The following is a 13,915-nucleotide window of genomic DNA, read 5'->3' as shown; positions in this document are numbered from 1 at the left end:
AATTCATCTTTTGGATGTAATTTTTTTAATTTTTTTTATCTGATGAGACCACATTACAAATTCATAAGTACAGTACAATACGTTCAAAACAAAAAGACTGAGCATACAAAATATGCACAAGACAGGACACCCAGTCATGTACTGACCTGAGGAGAGGTGTTTATTCAATTTATTGTTATGGGCATTTGTTTTACTGTTTTGTGTTTGAATTTTATTGATTTATGGAAACGTATTTTTGTTATAGTAAATTGCTTTGAGCACTCCTATGGTAAGGCAGCTAATAAATAAAGATGATGATGATGATGATGATGATGAAACCCATCCCACCCTACCAAAAATTCATCCATAAAACTGGCAACTAATGAACAAAACAAATTGAACCAAAACTTTCTTACCTGCACATCATTAGAAGAGCTTCTCTTTTCACTGTGGAAAATGTGAGGATGTTGCAGTAAGTACACTGGAAGGGTAATTTTATATCAGTGCACAGTGGGGTAAAGTTCAATTAAAGCTGTGTCTCACGTGTACTTTTATGTGTACTGAGCCCGGGGAATTTCTAGAACAGCCATTTACACACATAGGAGTGTGATTTTTGCATAAATGACTGAAAATCAGTCCCCAAAATTTCTGAGAGCAGAAAGAATGGTGAGCCTTGTTTACTAAGATATTTTCCCATGGACTCAACATGGGAGAAAAGCCCCAATAAATCAGGCCCAGAGTCCCTCAGAAAGAGAATCAAGTGCTAAGCATGGAATATGACTGGATTTCTCTTTTTTTATCTCTCCTCAGACCCCCCGCTCTGTCTGCTCTGAGAGTTGTGTTCCTGGATTCAGGAAAGTTCTTCAGAGTCAGAAGCCGATCTGCTGCTTTGATTGCATCCCTTGCTCTGAAGGAGAATTTTCCAACAAAACAGGTAAATCTGAAATATCTGTACTCCATACAAACAGATACACACCTGCACATGCTACAGATATAATATAAACTTAATAGCAAAAATAAAATATATTAGTACGTCCATGCAAGTCCTCATTACAATTGCAAGTATAGTGCTTCCATATTAATTTTACTCAATAATTATTCATATATTTTTTTTGCTCCTTAAGGTTGATGTCAAATTACAGTTTGCAAAGGGTAATATTTAGGAAATTAATTAAAGCATAACTCCTCTGAAACGAAGATATAACATGCAATGACAGTATAAACAGATAAATAGAGACATTGATTAACAGCTGCTAAATGCTTTGATTGTATACATTTGTATTGTAACCTGTCTAGTATAGTGGATAGCGCAGGATATGCATTTTTTAAAAATAAATAAATAAATACAATGAAGAATATAGTTTATTTTAATTTTCCTGACTTAGGGGCCAATGCAATACAGCCAGCGCACTGTTAACCAGCAGTCGATGCGGGATAATTAGGCACTAATCCACCCCTAATGCAATAGGGGGATTAGCGCCTATTTAACCAGCGTTTAACACGAAGTGAATGAGATAGCACTCATCACATGAAAATGCATGTTAATGAGGCTATTACTCATTCACTTCCAATGCAAAAAGATAAATGTGCATCTCAGACTCACATTTATCGCTCAGATATTAACGCCTGCCTGGAGCAGGCGTTAATAGCTGAGTGTATTGAAAAGAAGTACAGAAAAGCAGAAAAAAACTGCTTTTCTGTACTTCTTGTTTAAAGTAAAAAAAAAAAAACTCGGCAGACCGCAGAGCTATGAAGACTGACGGTAAACTCAGCCTTGGTTTTCATAACCAGCATGTCTGCCCGCTTTCTACGTGCCGTTATTACATCAGCCCTTTAGTTCATCTCCTGTCTATCAGGGCGCTCATTCCAAGTGCAATGGAATCATCAGGTGTCAGACTTAGTCTGTTTGACTTTTGGTGTCCACGGTTTCCATTCTTTCTCTTCTTCTTTTCAACCTATGGTATTTCTATCTCTGCTAGCTACTATCATCCAAGATCGTGGCTTCTGACCATCTTTTTAAACTGATGATATCAAGATCACAGCTTTCAAGAACACTAAAAGGTGAATTTTCACAATGGTACACAAGTAAAATTAAGCATTACATGCATAAGTATCCTACACTCGAGAAATTGGTATTTAAAAAATGTTCAATGCACGTGCATATATCCACGGGAAAGAGGTGTTCCAGGGTGGGGCCAAAACTTATGTGCATGAGTTGATATTTTCAAAGACACGCGAATATTTGCACACTCACTCGCGTAAGTTTACACATGCTAATTATCAAGTGTTAACAAGCTACATGAACTAAATCAAAACAATCCCATTTCAGCTTTTGACTCCTGGGACAAGTTAGTCAATGATATAACAGAAATAACTCCAAAAATAAGAAGCCCTGGTACAATAATGAATTAAGAAGCACTAAAAAGAACCTTAGAAAATTAGAGAAACAATGGCGGAAAAGACCATCTGCTGAATCCCTAGAGAAATATAAATCCTTCCTTACAAAATATCATGCACTAATCAATAAGGCAAAAAAAGGTTACTATGCCAAACAAATTCAAGAGATCATATTCAATTTTAAATTGCTCTTTGGTGTTAAACATTTAATTAAAGACCCAACTGTTGCGTCCATCGATCTTCGACGGCTTCGCCCTGCTTGCCTCACCTTAGTCTTGGCTCCTCCCGCTTACCTGGGCAAGATGGCTACCGCAGCATCTACATGCCGACGACTCTGGTGTCCCCAGAACGGCTATGGTGCAGCCTCCCGCCATTGCTCCTCACAGGTACCTACTAGGGTGCGCGCGCGCAACCCATGTCTTTATACAACCCTTGGCGCGAATCACAAGGGCGTTCCCTCATGCTGACATCACGCCATCCGGGTATATCAGCCTCATTGATTTGCTAGCTCCCCCTGTTAGCAAGGACTCAAATCTGTTCCTGTCTATGCTACTCTGCCGCTTCTGTGCTGCTGCTGGAAGCTTTCTCTCTGCCCTTCAGGGTATCAACTAACCTGGGTACCCGCATCTCAGGGGCCCTCTGCTTTATTTCAGGTGCTTTTCAGGGAACAGGTACTCGCTCCTCGAGGGCCTGCTCTCCCTGCCTCGGTGCCTGTACCTTCATCTACTTATCTGGTGGAATCGCTTACCAACAGCTATTCTCAGTGAGTACTCTAACCTCTCAGTCTGTCTCACCCACAGAATCTCCTCGCTGGGAGAACTGTTGTGGAACCTCCTGATGTCATCGTGGAGAGAAGGCTCCCTCTGCCGAGGTCCCTGGGACTGCAACTACAGACTACCTTACTACTGCCACCTGGTGGCTACCATCTAGCTGTTTAATAAAAGAACATTTTCCTGTGTTTTGTGCGGCATGAGTCTAGCCCAGTGTTGTGACTCCTCACGGGGCTCCTCCCCATGGGTGTGGTCACCTCCACAGCACCCAAAGATCCACCAAAACACACATAACCACAACAGATTGCTAACTCCATGGATCCGGCTCAGCTCACTGCGTTACAGGCCATTCCAGGCCTGGCTCAGCAGATCTCCGAACAGCAGACTGCACTGGAAGGACTGGCTGCTGCATTTAATTTACTACACAAACAGATGAACTCGCCTTCCATTTCAGGTAAAGAGGTTAAATTGTCTGAGGTGACGGTCAAGACCATCGTGCCACTAGCAGCTCCTATCCGCTTCTCAGGAGAACCTTGGAGATGCAGAGACTTCATTAACCAGTGCTGCATGCATTTTGTATTACAACCTGGTCGCTTCCCCACAGCCTACACTAAGACAAATATATCCTGTCATACCTAGACGGACGAGCCTTCCGTCTAGGTATGACAGGAGGACGAGCCTCGTGTGGGAGCACGAGGATCCGATTCTTCATGACCTTGAAGGTTTCCTCAAACTGTTTAAATCAGTTTTTTATGATCCTGCCCAGTATATCATTGCAGGATCTTCTTTGGTTCATTTGAAGCAAGGGAACAAACTACTTGCTGACTTTGCCATTGAGTTCAAGACACTGGCGTCTGAATTATCCTGGGACCTGAGGTGTCTTAAGACACTCTTTTTTGAAGGACTGAACTCTCATCTGAAAGACGAACTCTCCGCTCGAGAGATGCCTGAGACTTTGGCTGAATTAGTGAAATTGGTAACCAGGATCGATCGCAGACTTCGCAACAAATTCCAAGAGACCAATATGCCTAGGAGACCCTATCTGGGCGAAGTTCAGGTCAAGCCTGTACCCAAGTCTGTGCCTTCGGTCCCAGCAGCCGGCGAAGAAGAACCTATGCAGATAGGCCGCAGCCATCTGACATCAAAAAAGAGAAGAACGCGGAAGAGACTTGGGCTATGTATGTACTGTGGACAAGCTGGACATGCTGTCCAGAATTGCCCTAACTGTCTGGGAAACTGACAGACCTAAGTCCTATAGGAGGACTTTTCTTAGGTCTTACCACTCCTTCTCCTCCACTCTCTCTTCCTATATCCTTGATCTGCGGACCCTTAGAGTATCAGACTCTTGCCCTAGTGGACTCCAGGGCAGGAGGCAATTTCATTCTTCAACGAGTAGTGGAGCATCTACGGATCCCCACTTCCATTATGAAGCCTCCACTACTTCTTTCATCCATCCATGTAGAGCCCTTACTGGGTGAAGTAACCCTACACACTGAACCAGTGCGCCTGCGTACCGGTGCCCTCCATTCGGAGACCATCTCCTTCCTCGTGTTAGAGAAGGCCATGCAGCCTATAGTATGGGATTACCTTGGCTACAGCAGCACTTGCCTCAATTCGATTGGGCCACACTGGAACTGTCAAGATGGGGTCCAGACTGCCATAAGAATTGCCTTAATGAGGTAGAACAATTACCCTGTATGCCTAACACTCCAGTAATGCCGAGGTTGCTGCCTCAATACACATCTTTTCAAGATGTTTTTTCGAAGGAAGCTGCAGATGTTCTTCCACCTCACCGACCGTATGACTGCACCATCAACCTGAAGCCCAATACGGAGCCACCCAAGGGTAGAGTGTACCCCCTGTCTGTGGCAGAAAACAAAGCCATGTCCGAATACATTCAGGAGAACCTCCAAAAGGGCTTCATACCACCATCCAAGTCCCCTGCTAGCGCAGGCTTTTTCTTTGTGGGCAAAAAGGACGGAACACTATGCCCATGTATAGATTACAGGGGCCTTAATGAGATAACAATAAAGGATCGCAATCCTTTACCTCTGATCTCAAAGTTATTCAACAGGCTACAAGGAGCTCAAATATTTTCCAAACTGGATTTGAAAGGAGCTTATAATCTACTTCGCATTCGAGCTGGCGATGAGTGGAAGACGGCCTTCAACACTCGGGATGGCCACTTTGAATATATAGTGACACCCTTCGGCCTGTGCAACTCCCCGGCCATCTTTCAAAATTTAACGAACCACATTTTCTGGGACCTCCTCTATAAATGGGTTGTCGTTTACTTGGACAACATCTTGATATTCTCTCAAGACATGACCACTCACCAAGAGGATGTAAAGAGAGTACTTCAGAGGCTCTGTAAGAACCATCTCTACGCCAAGCTATCCAAATGTGAGTTTCACAAAGAATCAGTGCCTTTCTTAGGCTACATCGTGTCTAATCAAGGCTTTCAAATGGACCCACAGAAGCTGGAGAGTATCAAGAACTGGGCACAACCCACAGAGTTAAAAGCTTTCAGATGCTTCTTAGGTTTTACCAACTATTACAGGACCTTCATCAAGAACTAATCTTCACTTACAGTGCCACTTACCGTTATGACAAAGAAAGATGCCAACAATGCTAATTGGTCTCCAGAAGCTATAATAGCATTTCAGAAGCTAAAAGATGCCTTTCTACACAAGCCGTGTCTTTGACACCCAGATCCCTCCAAGCCTTTCGTCGTGGAGGTTGACACCTTAGACATTGGTGTAGGGGTCGTATTAAGCCAAGCTGGTGATTTAAAGGTTCCACAATTGTGCTCATTCTTCTCCCGTTGCTTCTCTCCTGCAGAGGAAAATTACGGAATAGAAGATAAAGAGTTCCTAGCTATAAAACTGGCATTCGAAGAATGATGCCCTTGGCTCGAAGGTGCACAACATCAAATAACGGTCTTCACAGACCATAAGAATCTGGAGTACCTCCGCCACGCACAGCGCCTGAATCATAGACAAGAGATTTGGTCTCTGTTTTTCAACAGATTCAACTTTGTGCTCAAATATCTCCCCGGAACTTAGAACATCAGAGCTGATGCTCTATCTCGCTCTTTCCTCTCCGAGGATGTTCCAGAAGAACTGCAACACATCATTGACCCAGAGAAGGTCATATTGGCAGCTACTCACTCAGTACCTGCAGGAAAGACTATTGTACCCAAGTACCTCAGGAAAAAGTTATTGGCTTGGGCCCATGACTCCAAACTTTCAGGACATCCTGCTCAATGTAGAACCCTGTCTAAGCTTCAAACCTTTTACTGGTGGCCCACCATGAAGGAAGACACATTCTCCTACATTGCTTCCTGCGCTAACTGCGCTAAACAGAAGTCACCACCGGGTCGACCATGGGGTCTACTTCAACCCTTGCCAGTGCCAGAAGAACCATGGACACATATCGCCACTGACTTTGTGATTGATTTGCCAGTTTCTGAAGGAAATAACATCATTTGGGTGACCGTTGATCGGTTTTCGAAGATGGCGCATTTTGTGGCTCTCCCAGGCTTACACACCACCATGGAGCTCGCCAAGCTATTCATTTCGCACATCTTCCACCTTCATGGCTTGCCTTAGCACATAGTCTCCAATCATGGAGCTCAAATCACAGCAAACTTCTGGAAGGCACTATGTAAGAAGTTTGATATTGCCCTCGACTTCACATCAGCATATCATCCCCAATCCAACAGGCAAACAGAGAGGATGAAAAGGACACTCAAGCAATTCATTCGTGCCTACGTGAACACTCACCAGAATGATTGGAGCAAACTGTTGCCCTGGGCAGAATTTGCCATAAATTCTCATCCAGCAACATCCACTGGATCAACACCATTCAAAGTGGTTTATGGACGACTACCACTGCCACCACTGCCACTTCCGTTATCAGTGTCATCCCAGGCAGCTCAATCAACTGCCAAAGATATCCAACAACTTTGGACTCAGATGAAAGGACTGTGAGCAAAGAAAGGATAAGACGCTCATCACTGCAAGTCTCCAGACTTCAAGTCTGGTGCCAAAGTCTGGCTTTCGACAAAGCATTTAAGAATGAAACTTCCTTCAGCTCGATTTGCTCCTCGCTTCGTTGGACCATTCCCCATTCTCCGACGATTGGGCAATCTCACCTACAGTCTGAAGCTACCATCTACATTAAAGGTCCACAATGCATTCCACGTCTCACTATTGAAGCCTTTAATACTTAGTGAGTTTTCCAACAAGGTACCTGAAGCTACATCCATTGATGCAGAGGAAGACATCAAATACAAGGTAGATGCAGTTCTTGATGTGAGAAGACGAGGCAGAGTATGGGAATACCTCCTGTCATGGGAAGGATATGGCCCAGAAGAAAACTCTTGGATACCCATGTCCAACATCCTGGATAAAGAGATGCTACACGACTTTCATCAGCAGCATCCTCAAAAACCAAGACCTAGTAGGAACCGGCATGGATGCCCTTTGAAGGGTAGGTACTGTTGCATCCATCGGTCTTCGATGGCTTTGCCCCACGTGCCTCACCTTAATCTTGGTTCCTCCCGCTAATCTGGGCAAGATGGCTACCGCAGGGTCTACATGCCGTCCCCCGAACGGCTATGGTGCAGCCTCCCGCCATTGCTCCTCCCAGGTACCTACTAGGGTATGAGCGCGCAACCCATGTCTTTATACAACTCTTGGCGCGAACCTCAAGGGCATTCCCTCATGCTGACATCACGCCATCCGGGTATATCAGCCTCATTGATTTGCTAGCTCCCCGAGTTAGCACGGACTCAAATCCGTTCATGTCTATGCTACTCTGCCACTTCCGTGCTGCTGCTGGAAGCTTTCTCTCTGCCCTTCGGGGTATCAACTAACCTGGGTACCCGCTCCTCGGCAGCCCTCTGCTTTATTTCAGGTGCCTTTCAGGGAACAGGTACTTGCTCCTCGAGGGCCTGCTCTCCCTGCCTTGGTGCCTGTACCTTCATCTACTTATCTGGTGGAATTGCATACCAAAAGCTATTCTCAGTGAGTATTCTAACCTCTCAGTCTGTCTCACCCACAGTATCTCCTTGCTGGGAGACCTGATGCGGAACCTCCTAACATCATCGTGGAGAGAAGGGCTCCCTCTGCTGAGGTCCCTGGGACTGCAACTACAGATTACCTCACTACTGCCACCTGGTGGCTACCATCTAGCTGTTTAATAAAAGAACATTTTCCTTTGTTTTGTGTGTAGCACAAGTCTAGCCCAGTGCTGTGGCTCCTCACGGGGCTCCTCCCCTTGGATGTGATCACCTCCACAGCACCCAAGAATACACCAAAACACACAGAACTACAACACCGACATCTTCCATCTCTATCAACTACAACTACACAAAGGCTTCATGCAATGAATATGCTATCACGCTCGTAAACAAAATCAATAAACTGAAAACTCATTTCCCTATCTGTACCATAATAAAAACACATGAGGAATCAAGTGGCATAGTTAAGTGGGCCACACTCGACAGAGTGTCGAAGCTGGAGACTAGTCAAATCATTTCTAAAATCAAACCTGGCTCTCATCCACGTGACCAAATTCCAGCCAGTTCCCTGTCACAAGTACAGGGGGGTAATCACTCAGATTATCACAATATTAATTAATCTGTCTCTCTCAGAAGGATCTGTTCCTAATGGGTTAAAGCAAGCAGGGATAAAGTCGATCATAAAAAATAAGAATGGTAGAACCAATGATTGGGACAACTATTGTCCAATATCCAACTTGTCTTTTCTTGCAAAAGTCCTTGAGAAAGCAGTGATATCCCAGCTTGTAAATCACCTGGAAGCAGTGGCGTAGCCACGGGTGGGCCTGGGTGGGCAGGTACCCACCCAATTTAGACCCAGGCCCACCCAACTGACACTGGTACTGCAAGGCTGTCGCGGGATCCCATCCCCGCGACAGTGAAGAGGAGAACCCATGCCTGGCGCACCATCGCAGCACACGTGGGGCAGCGGTCCTGCAACCATATGGCCGACCAATCTTCCTGTTTGGGGGGGGGGGGAAGCGGAAGCACCGCGCACAGCTTCCACTTCCTCCCCCCAAAGCAGGAAGATCAGCTGGCCTCTCCTGCTATCTTTGGGCCGTACGGCCGACCGATCTTCCTGTTTGGGTGGGGGGGAGGAGAGCGGAAGCGCTGCGCACAGTTTCTGCTTCCTCCCCCCAGAGCAGGAAGATCAGCTGGCCTATCCTGCTGCCACCGGCCTCCTGCGTACAGCCGACTGATCTTCCTGTTGGGGGGGGGAGGAGAGCGGAAGCGCCGCGCATAGCTTTCGCTCCCCCCCCCCACCCAGCAGGAAGATCGGTCGGCCGTATGGCTCGAAGATAGCAGGAGGCCAGTGGCAGCAGGAGAGGCCAGCTGATCTTCCTGCTCTGGGGGGAGGAAACAGAAACTGCGCACAGGCTTGAATGTGTATGCGTGGATGAGAATGGGAGCCTTGGTGTGTGTGGGTGGGTGAAAATCAGAGCCTGGGTGTGTAAGGGAGTGAGAATGGAGTCTTGAATGCGTGTGGGTGAGAATGGAAGCTTGAATATGTGGGTGAGAATGGAAACTTGAATATGTGGGTGAGGATGGAAGCTTGAATGTGTGGGTGAGGATGGAAGCTTGAATGTGTGTATATATGGGTGAGAATGGGAGCCTGGGTTTGTGTGTGTGTGGGTGAGAATGGGAGTCTGGGTTTGTGTGTGTGGGTGAGTATGAAAGCTTGAATATGTGGGTAAGAATGGGTGCTTGAATGTGTGTATGTGTGGGTGAGAATGGGACCTTAAATGTGTGTATGTGTGGGTGAGAATGGGAGCTTGAATATGTGTATGTGTGGGTGAGAATGGGAGCTTGAATATGTATATTTGTGGGTGAGAATGGGAGTATGGGTTTGTGTGTGTGGATGAGAATGGGTGCCTGGATGTGTGTCTGTGTGTGCATAAGAATATAAGCCTGGGGAGGGGTGAGAAAGTAAGAGCTTGTATGTATGTCTGCAGAGAATGTGAGCTTGGGGGGGGGGGGGAGAGCATACGAGAGTGAGAGCCTGAGTGTGTGAGGGAGTCTGTGAGAGAAAGCGTGTATGTATATGTGTGTGTGTGTGGAAGGGAAGAAGACAGTAGTAGAAAAGACACTGAAGAGGAATTAGGAAATGAGCGACAAGGGAAAAAATGGGAAAAAGAGACCAGGACCAACTGATTAGAAAAATACAAAGATCAGACAACAAAGGTAAAAAAAAAAATATATATATAGAGAGAGAGAGAGAGAGAGAGATGTTAGCAATTTAAATATGTCATCTTTGGGAATGTGCATTCTTATATTTTTGTATTTTGCTCTTTCTTAAGTATTCCACTGTTCAGACATTTTAGTTTCTCAGGCTTTCTATTTTGGCTTTATCTACATGTTTCTGTTTCTAATTTATAGTCTCTTATTTCTATATTAGGTAAGTGTCAGTCTCAGTTTTGCCTGTGTGTGTGACAGAAATGCAGTATTTCTAGCATATAGTTTCTCTGTAGTAGTAGTCCATCTTGTTCTGTTATTCCAGTAAGTGATGTATTAATGTTCTAGGGCCTGGTGTAGTATTTGCATTGCTGCTTTTTCATAAGGTTGCTGTTTGAATCCCGAGAGTCAGTGCTGTGATTGTTTGGCAAGGTTCCAGATGCCTCTTTCTTTGCAAGAGTTTGTTACTTCACAAAATAGCAGTGGAGGGTTAATTTTTGCTGAGATGACACCAGAATTAGAATTTTTTTTTTCATGTTATTTGTAATGTGAATTGCCCTAGCTCTGCGCTGCACCTGTTCTGATGATTAATTATATTTTATTGTATTTATGAAGATTTCTGGGTTTCTGCAAAGATGGTTCATGAAAGAATACATTAATTTTTGTTTTATTATATGATTGGATTTGATTGTTTTCTATACTTGAAATAATTGAAGTAAATTATTTTAAAGTTTCATACATGACACATAATGGCTGTTGCAAATTACTTAGAAAGCCATTCTAGGGTGCAGTATATGGTATTATTTATCAGTAAGAAAACAACTAGTAGACCTGCATGCCTTGTGCCCACCCATGTTAACCTTGTGTCCACCCAAAAAATCAATTCTGGCTACGCCACTGCCTGGAAGATACAATATTCTCTCCTCAAATCAATTTGAATTTAGGAAACATCACTCAACTGAGACATTATTCATCTCACTAATGGACTTCGTTTTACGAAGGATCGATGCAGATGAATCTTATTGTCTAGCACTAATTGATCTAACTGTAGCCTTTGACACAGTGGCGCATAACCTGTTATGCCATCAGTTGGGAAACATTGGGATCGACGGCAGGGTTCTCCAATGGTTCTCCTCATTTCTATCTAACAGAACATTCAAAGTTAAACTGGACAATTATCTATCTGATATTTTCCAGTGTGACACAGGTGTCCCGCAAGGCTCAGCTCTCTCAGCACCATTTTTCAATATTTACATGCTCCCAATATGCAAACTACTGACCAATCTAAGAATAAAGTTCTTTCTATATTCTGACAACCTACAATTTTACATCGCATTCTCTAAATCATATGAAAACACAGCTTTGATACTCTCAACCTATATGAAAGTGATACAACAAGAACTTTCACAACTTAAACTAACTTTAAACCCCAAAAAGAGTGAAATCATTTGGCTAAGCAGAAACTCATCAATTCTCAAACCACCTGCTCTTAACCTGGATAACATTCAAATTAAGTCATCAAATCAAGTATGAAATTTAAGTATACCATTAGATGAGAACCTTACAATGAAAATACACCAGTAAATTAAGACAGGATACGTCAAGCTGCACATTCTACATCGGTTGAAACCATTATTAACTTTTGCTGACTTCCGAACTGTACTGCAAACACTAATTATTGTGGTTTTGACATTGAGTCGTGGGCCCTTGGTCGCTGCAAGAGATGGCACCTCCTACAGGGCAGAGCCCCGTGGGGACTTACAGCGATAGGCTAGCTCTAGTAGTAATGGACACAGCGGAATGCAAGTCTTTATTATGCTGCAATGTTATAGATAGCCCGAAGAACGGGCAGCGATCCTTAGCCAGAAGAGGAGGGTCTCTGATGGCGTTGTCCCATCTGTATTTTACAGTATAGGAACGCAGATGTATAGTATCACTAGGTCCTGGGAAGGTGATGGGTCCAGTAGTGGTCTGCAGAGCAGGATAGGCTGAGAACCCAGACACCAATGATATGCCAGTTAAGGTAGATCCGGTAGATTCGGAGCAAGGCCCCCGAGGAGGAGGTAACTTAGGCATCCTTGCTGGGAGCTGGTAACCCCGGAGGGTTGGTAGGAATGAGGCAAGGCCCCCGAGGAGTGGGTACTTAAGTCGTCCGTGGTGGAAGCTGGTAACCGCGAAGGGTACACAGGAGCGAGGCAAGGCCCCCGAGGATCGGGTACCTAAGTCATCCAGGAGCGAGAACACAGACTGGAAGCATCTGGAAACAAGGTGAAGTTGCAGGAAGGAATCCTTGCTAACTCGTAGCTGGTATAGTGAAGGGAGTTTAAATATCTGGAGTTCGTGACATCATGTGGAGGGACACCCCCGAGGTTCCCGCCATGATGCAAGTAAAGGAAGCGGCAGCGCACACGAGCTGGCCCTAGGTGATCCTGGTGGAAAGATGGCGAACGCAATCACCCCTGCCGGTCCGGAGACACCGGAGAGGACAGCATGGGGAAGTGGAGGCAGCCATCTTGCCTATATGGACTGAAGAAGGCAGGAAAAGAGTGAGCAACAGAGGGCACAGCTGTCTGCGACCGACGGGCACAACACTAATCTTCTCAAACTTAGACTTCTGTAACTCCTTACTTCTAGGTTTACCAGCATGTCACTTAAAGCCTTCATAGCCATTACAAAATGCAGCAGCGAGACTATTACTAGGATCTAGGAAATATGATCATATTACACTCTTGCTTATATCACTGCATTGGTTGCCAGTATAAACCAGAATATACTTTAAAGTATTAATGATAATATTCAGCATCATTCATTCCAAGAACACCAGCTTGTTAGGAGTGACACTACAATCATACAGAGAACACTAAGATCCCAAAATAAGAAAATAAATTCCCACAATAATAAGCACACATCTGATACAATAAGAGATTATGATCTTTCCATAGCAGGTCCAAAGCTCTGGAATTCTATGCCTGAGATGCTACATATTTTACCAGATATAAAGAAATTCAAATGTGAACTAAAAATATGGCTATTCAAAAACACTTACAATCTAACCTAGAAACTGTAGAATATACTGAAACACTAAGACATTAAGAATATAAGATAATAATCAAATCATGAAGAATAATCCAAATGAGAGAATATAGGATTCTCAACAACACTCTGACTATATTGTGAAAACTATCATTTGATTTAACTTCACATTCTTTTTACCATAAATACTAGATAAATTAGTAATATACCCTAAATAATTTCATATGTTAATATTAATGCTTGTCTATGAATACCAACCCTGTAACCAACCATTGTTTGTCTCTTAAGTAATAACTATGAATGTCAATTTTTAAACCGCTGTGATCTATAATGGAATGACGGTATATAAAATGTCTAAATAAATAAAAAATAAGATAATGAATGCATGTATTGCTTACTAATGGCCAGGTGAGAGGTTTGGGGGAACTGGGGGCATTAAGCCTTAAGAACCAGGAGGGTGTTGGGTTTGTGGCATGTTGTGGACTCTTGGTCGAAATGG

General features: G+C 44.2%; 1 protein-coding gene across 1 annotated transcript in view; it reads left to right on the top strand.

Annotated features, from left to right (window-relative positions):
* Positions 1-13,915, top strand: part of LOC115083308 (taste receptor type 1 member 1-like) — a 180,743-nt gene that overhangs the window by 126,099 nt on the left and 40,729 nt on the right. The window contains exon 10 of the mRNA XM_029587112.1: positions 790-913. Within this exon, the coding sequence (XP_029442972.1) occupies positions 790-913 (124 nt within the window). The remainder of the gene's footprint in view (positions 1-789; positions 914-13,915) is intronic.

This window comes from Rhinatrema bivittatum, chromosome 2, assembly GCF_901001135.1.
Source record: "Rhinatrema bivittatum chromosome 2, aRhiBiv1.1, whole genome shotgun sequence".
Classification (NCBI taxonomy): Eukaryota; Metazoa; Chordata; class Amphibia; order Gymnophiona; family Rhinatrematidae; genus Rhinatrema; species Rhinatrema bivittatum.
The sequence above is the reverse complement of the archived record's forward strand: the minus strand, read 5'-3'. Positions and strand labels throughout refer to the sequence as shown.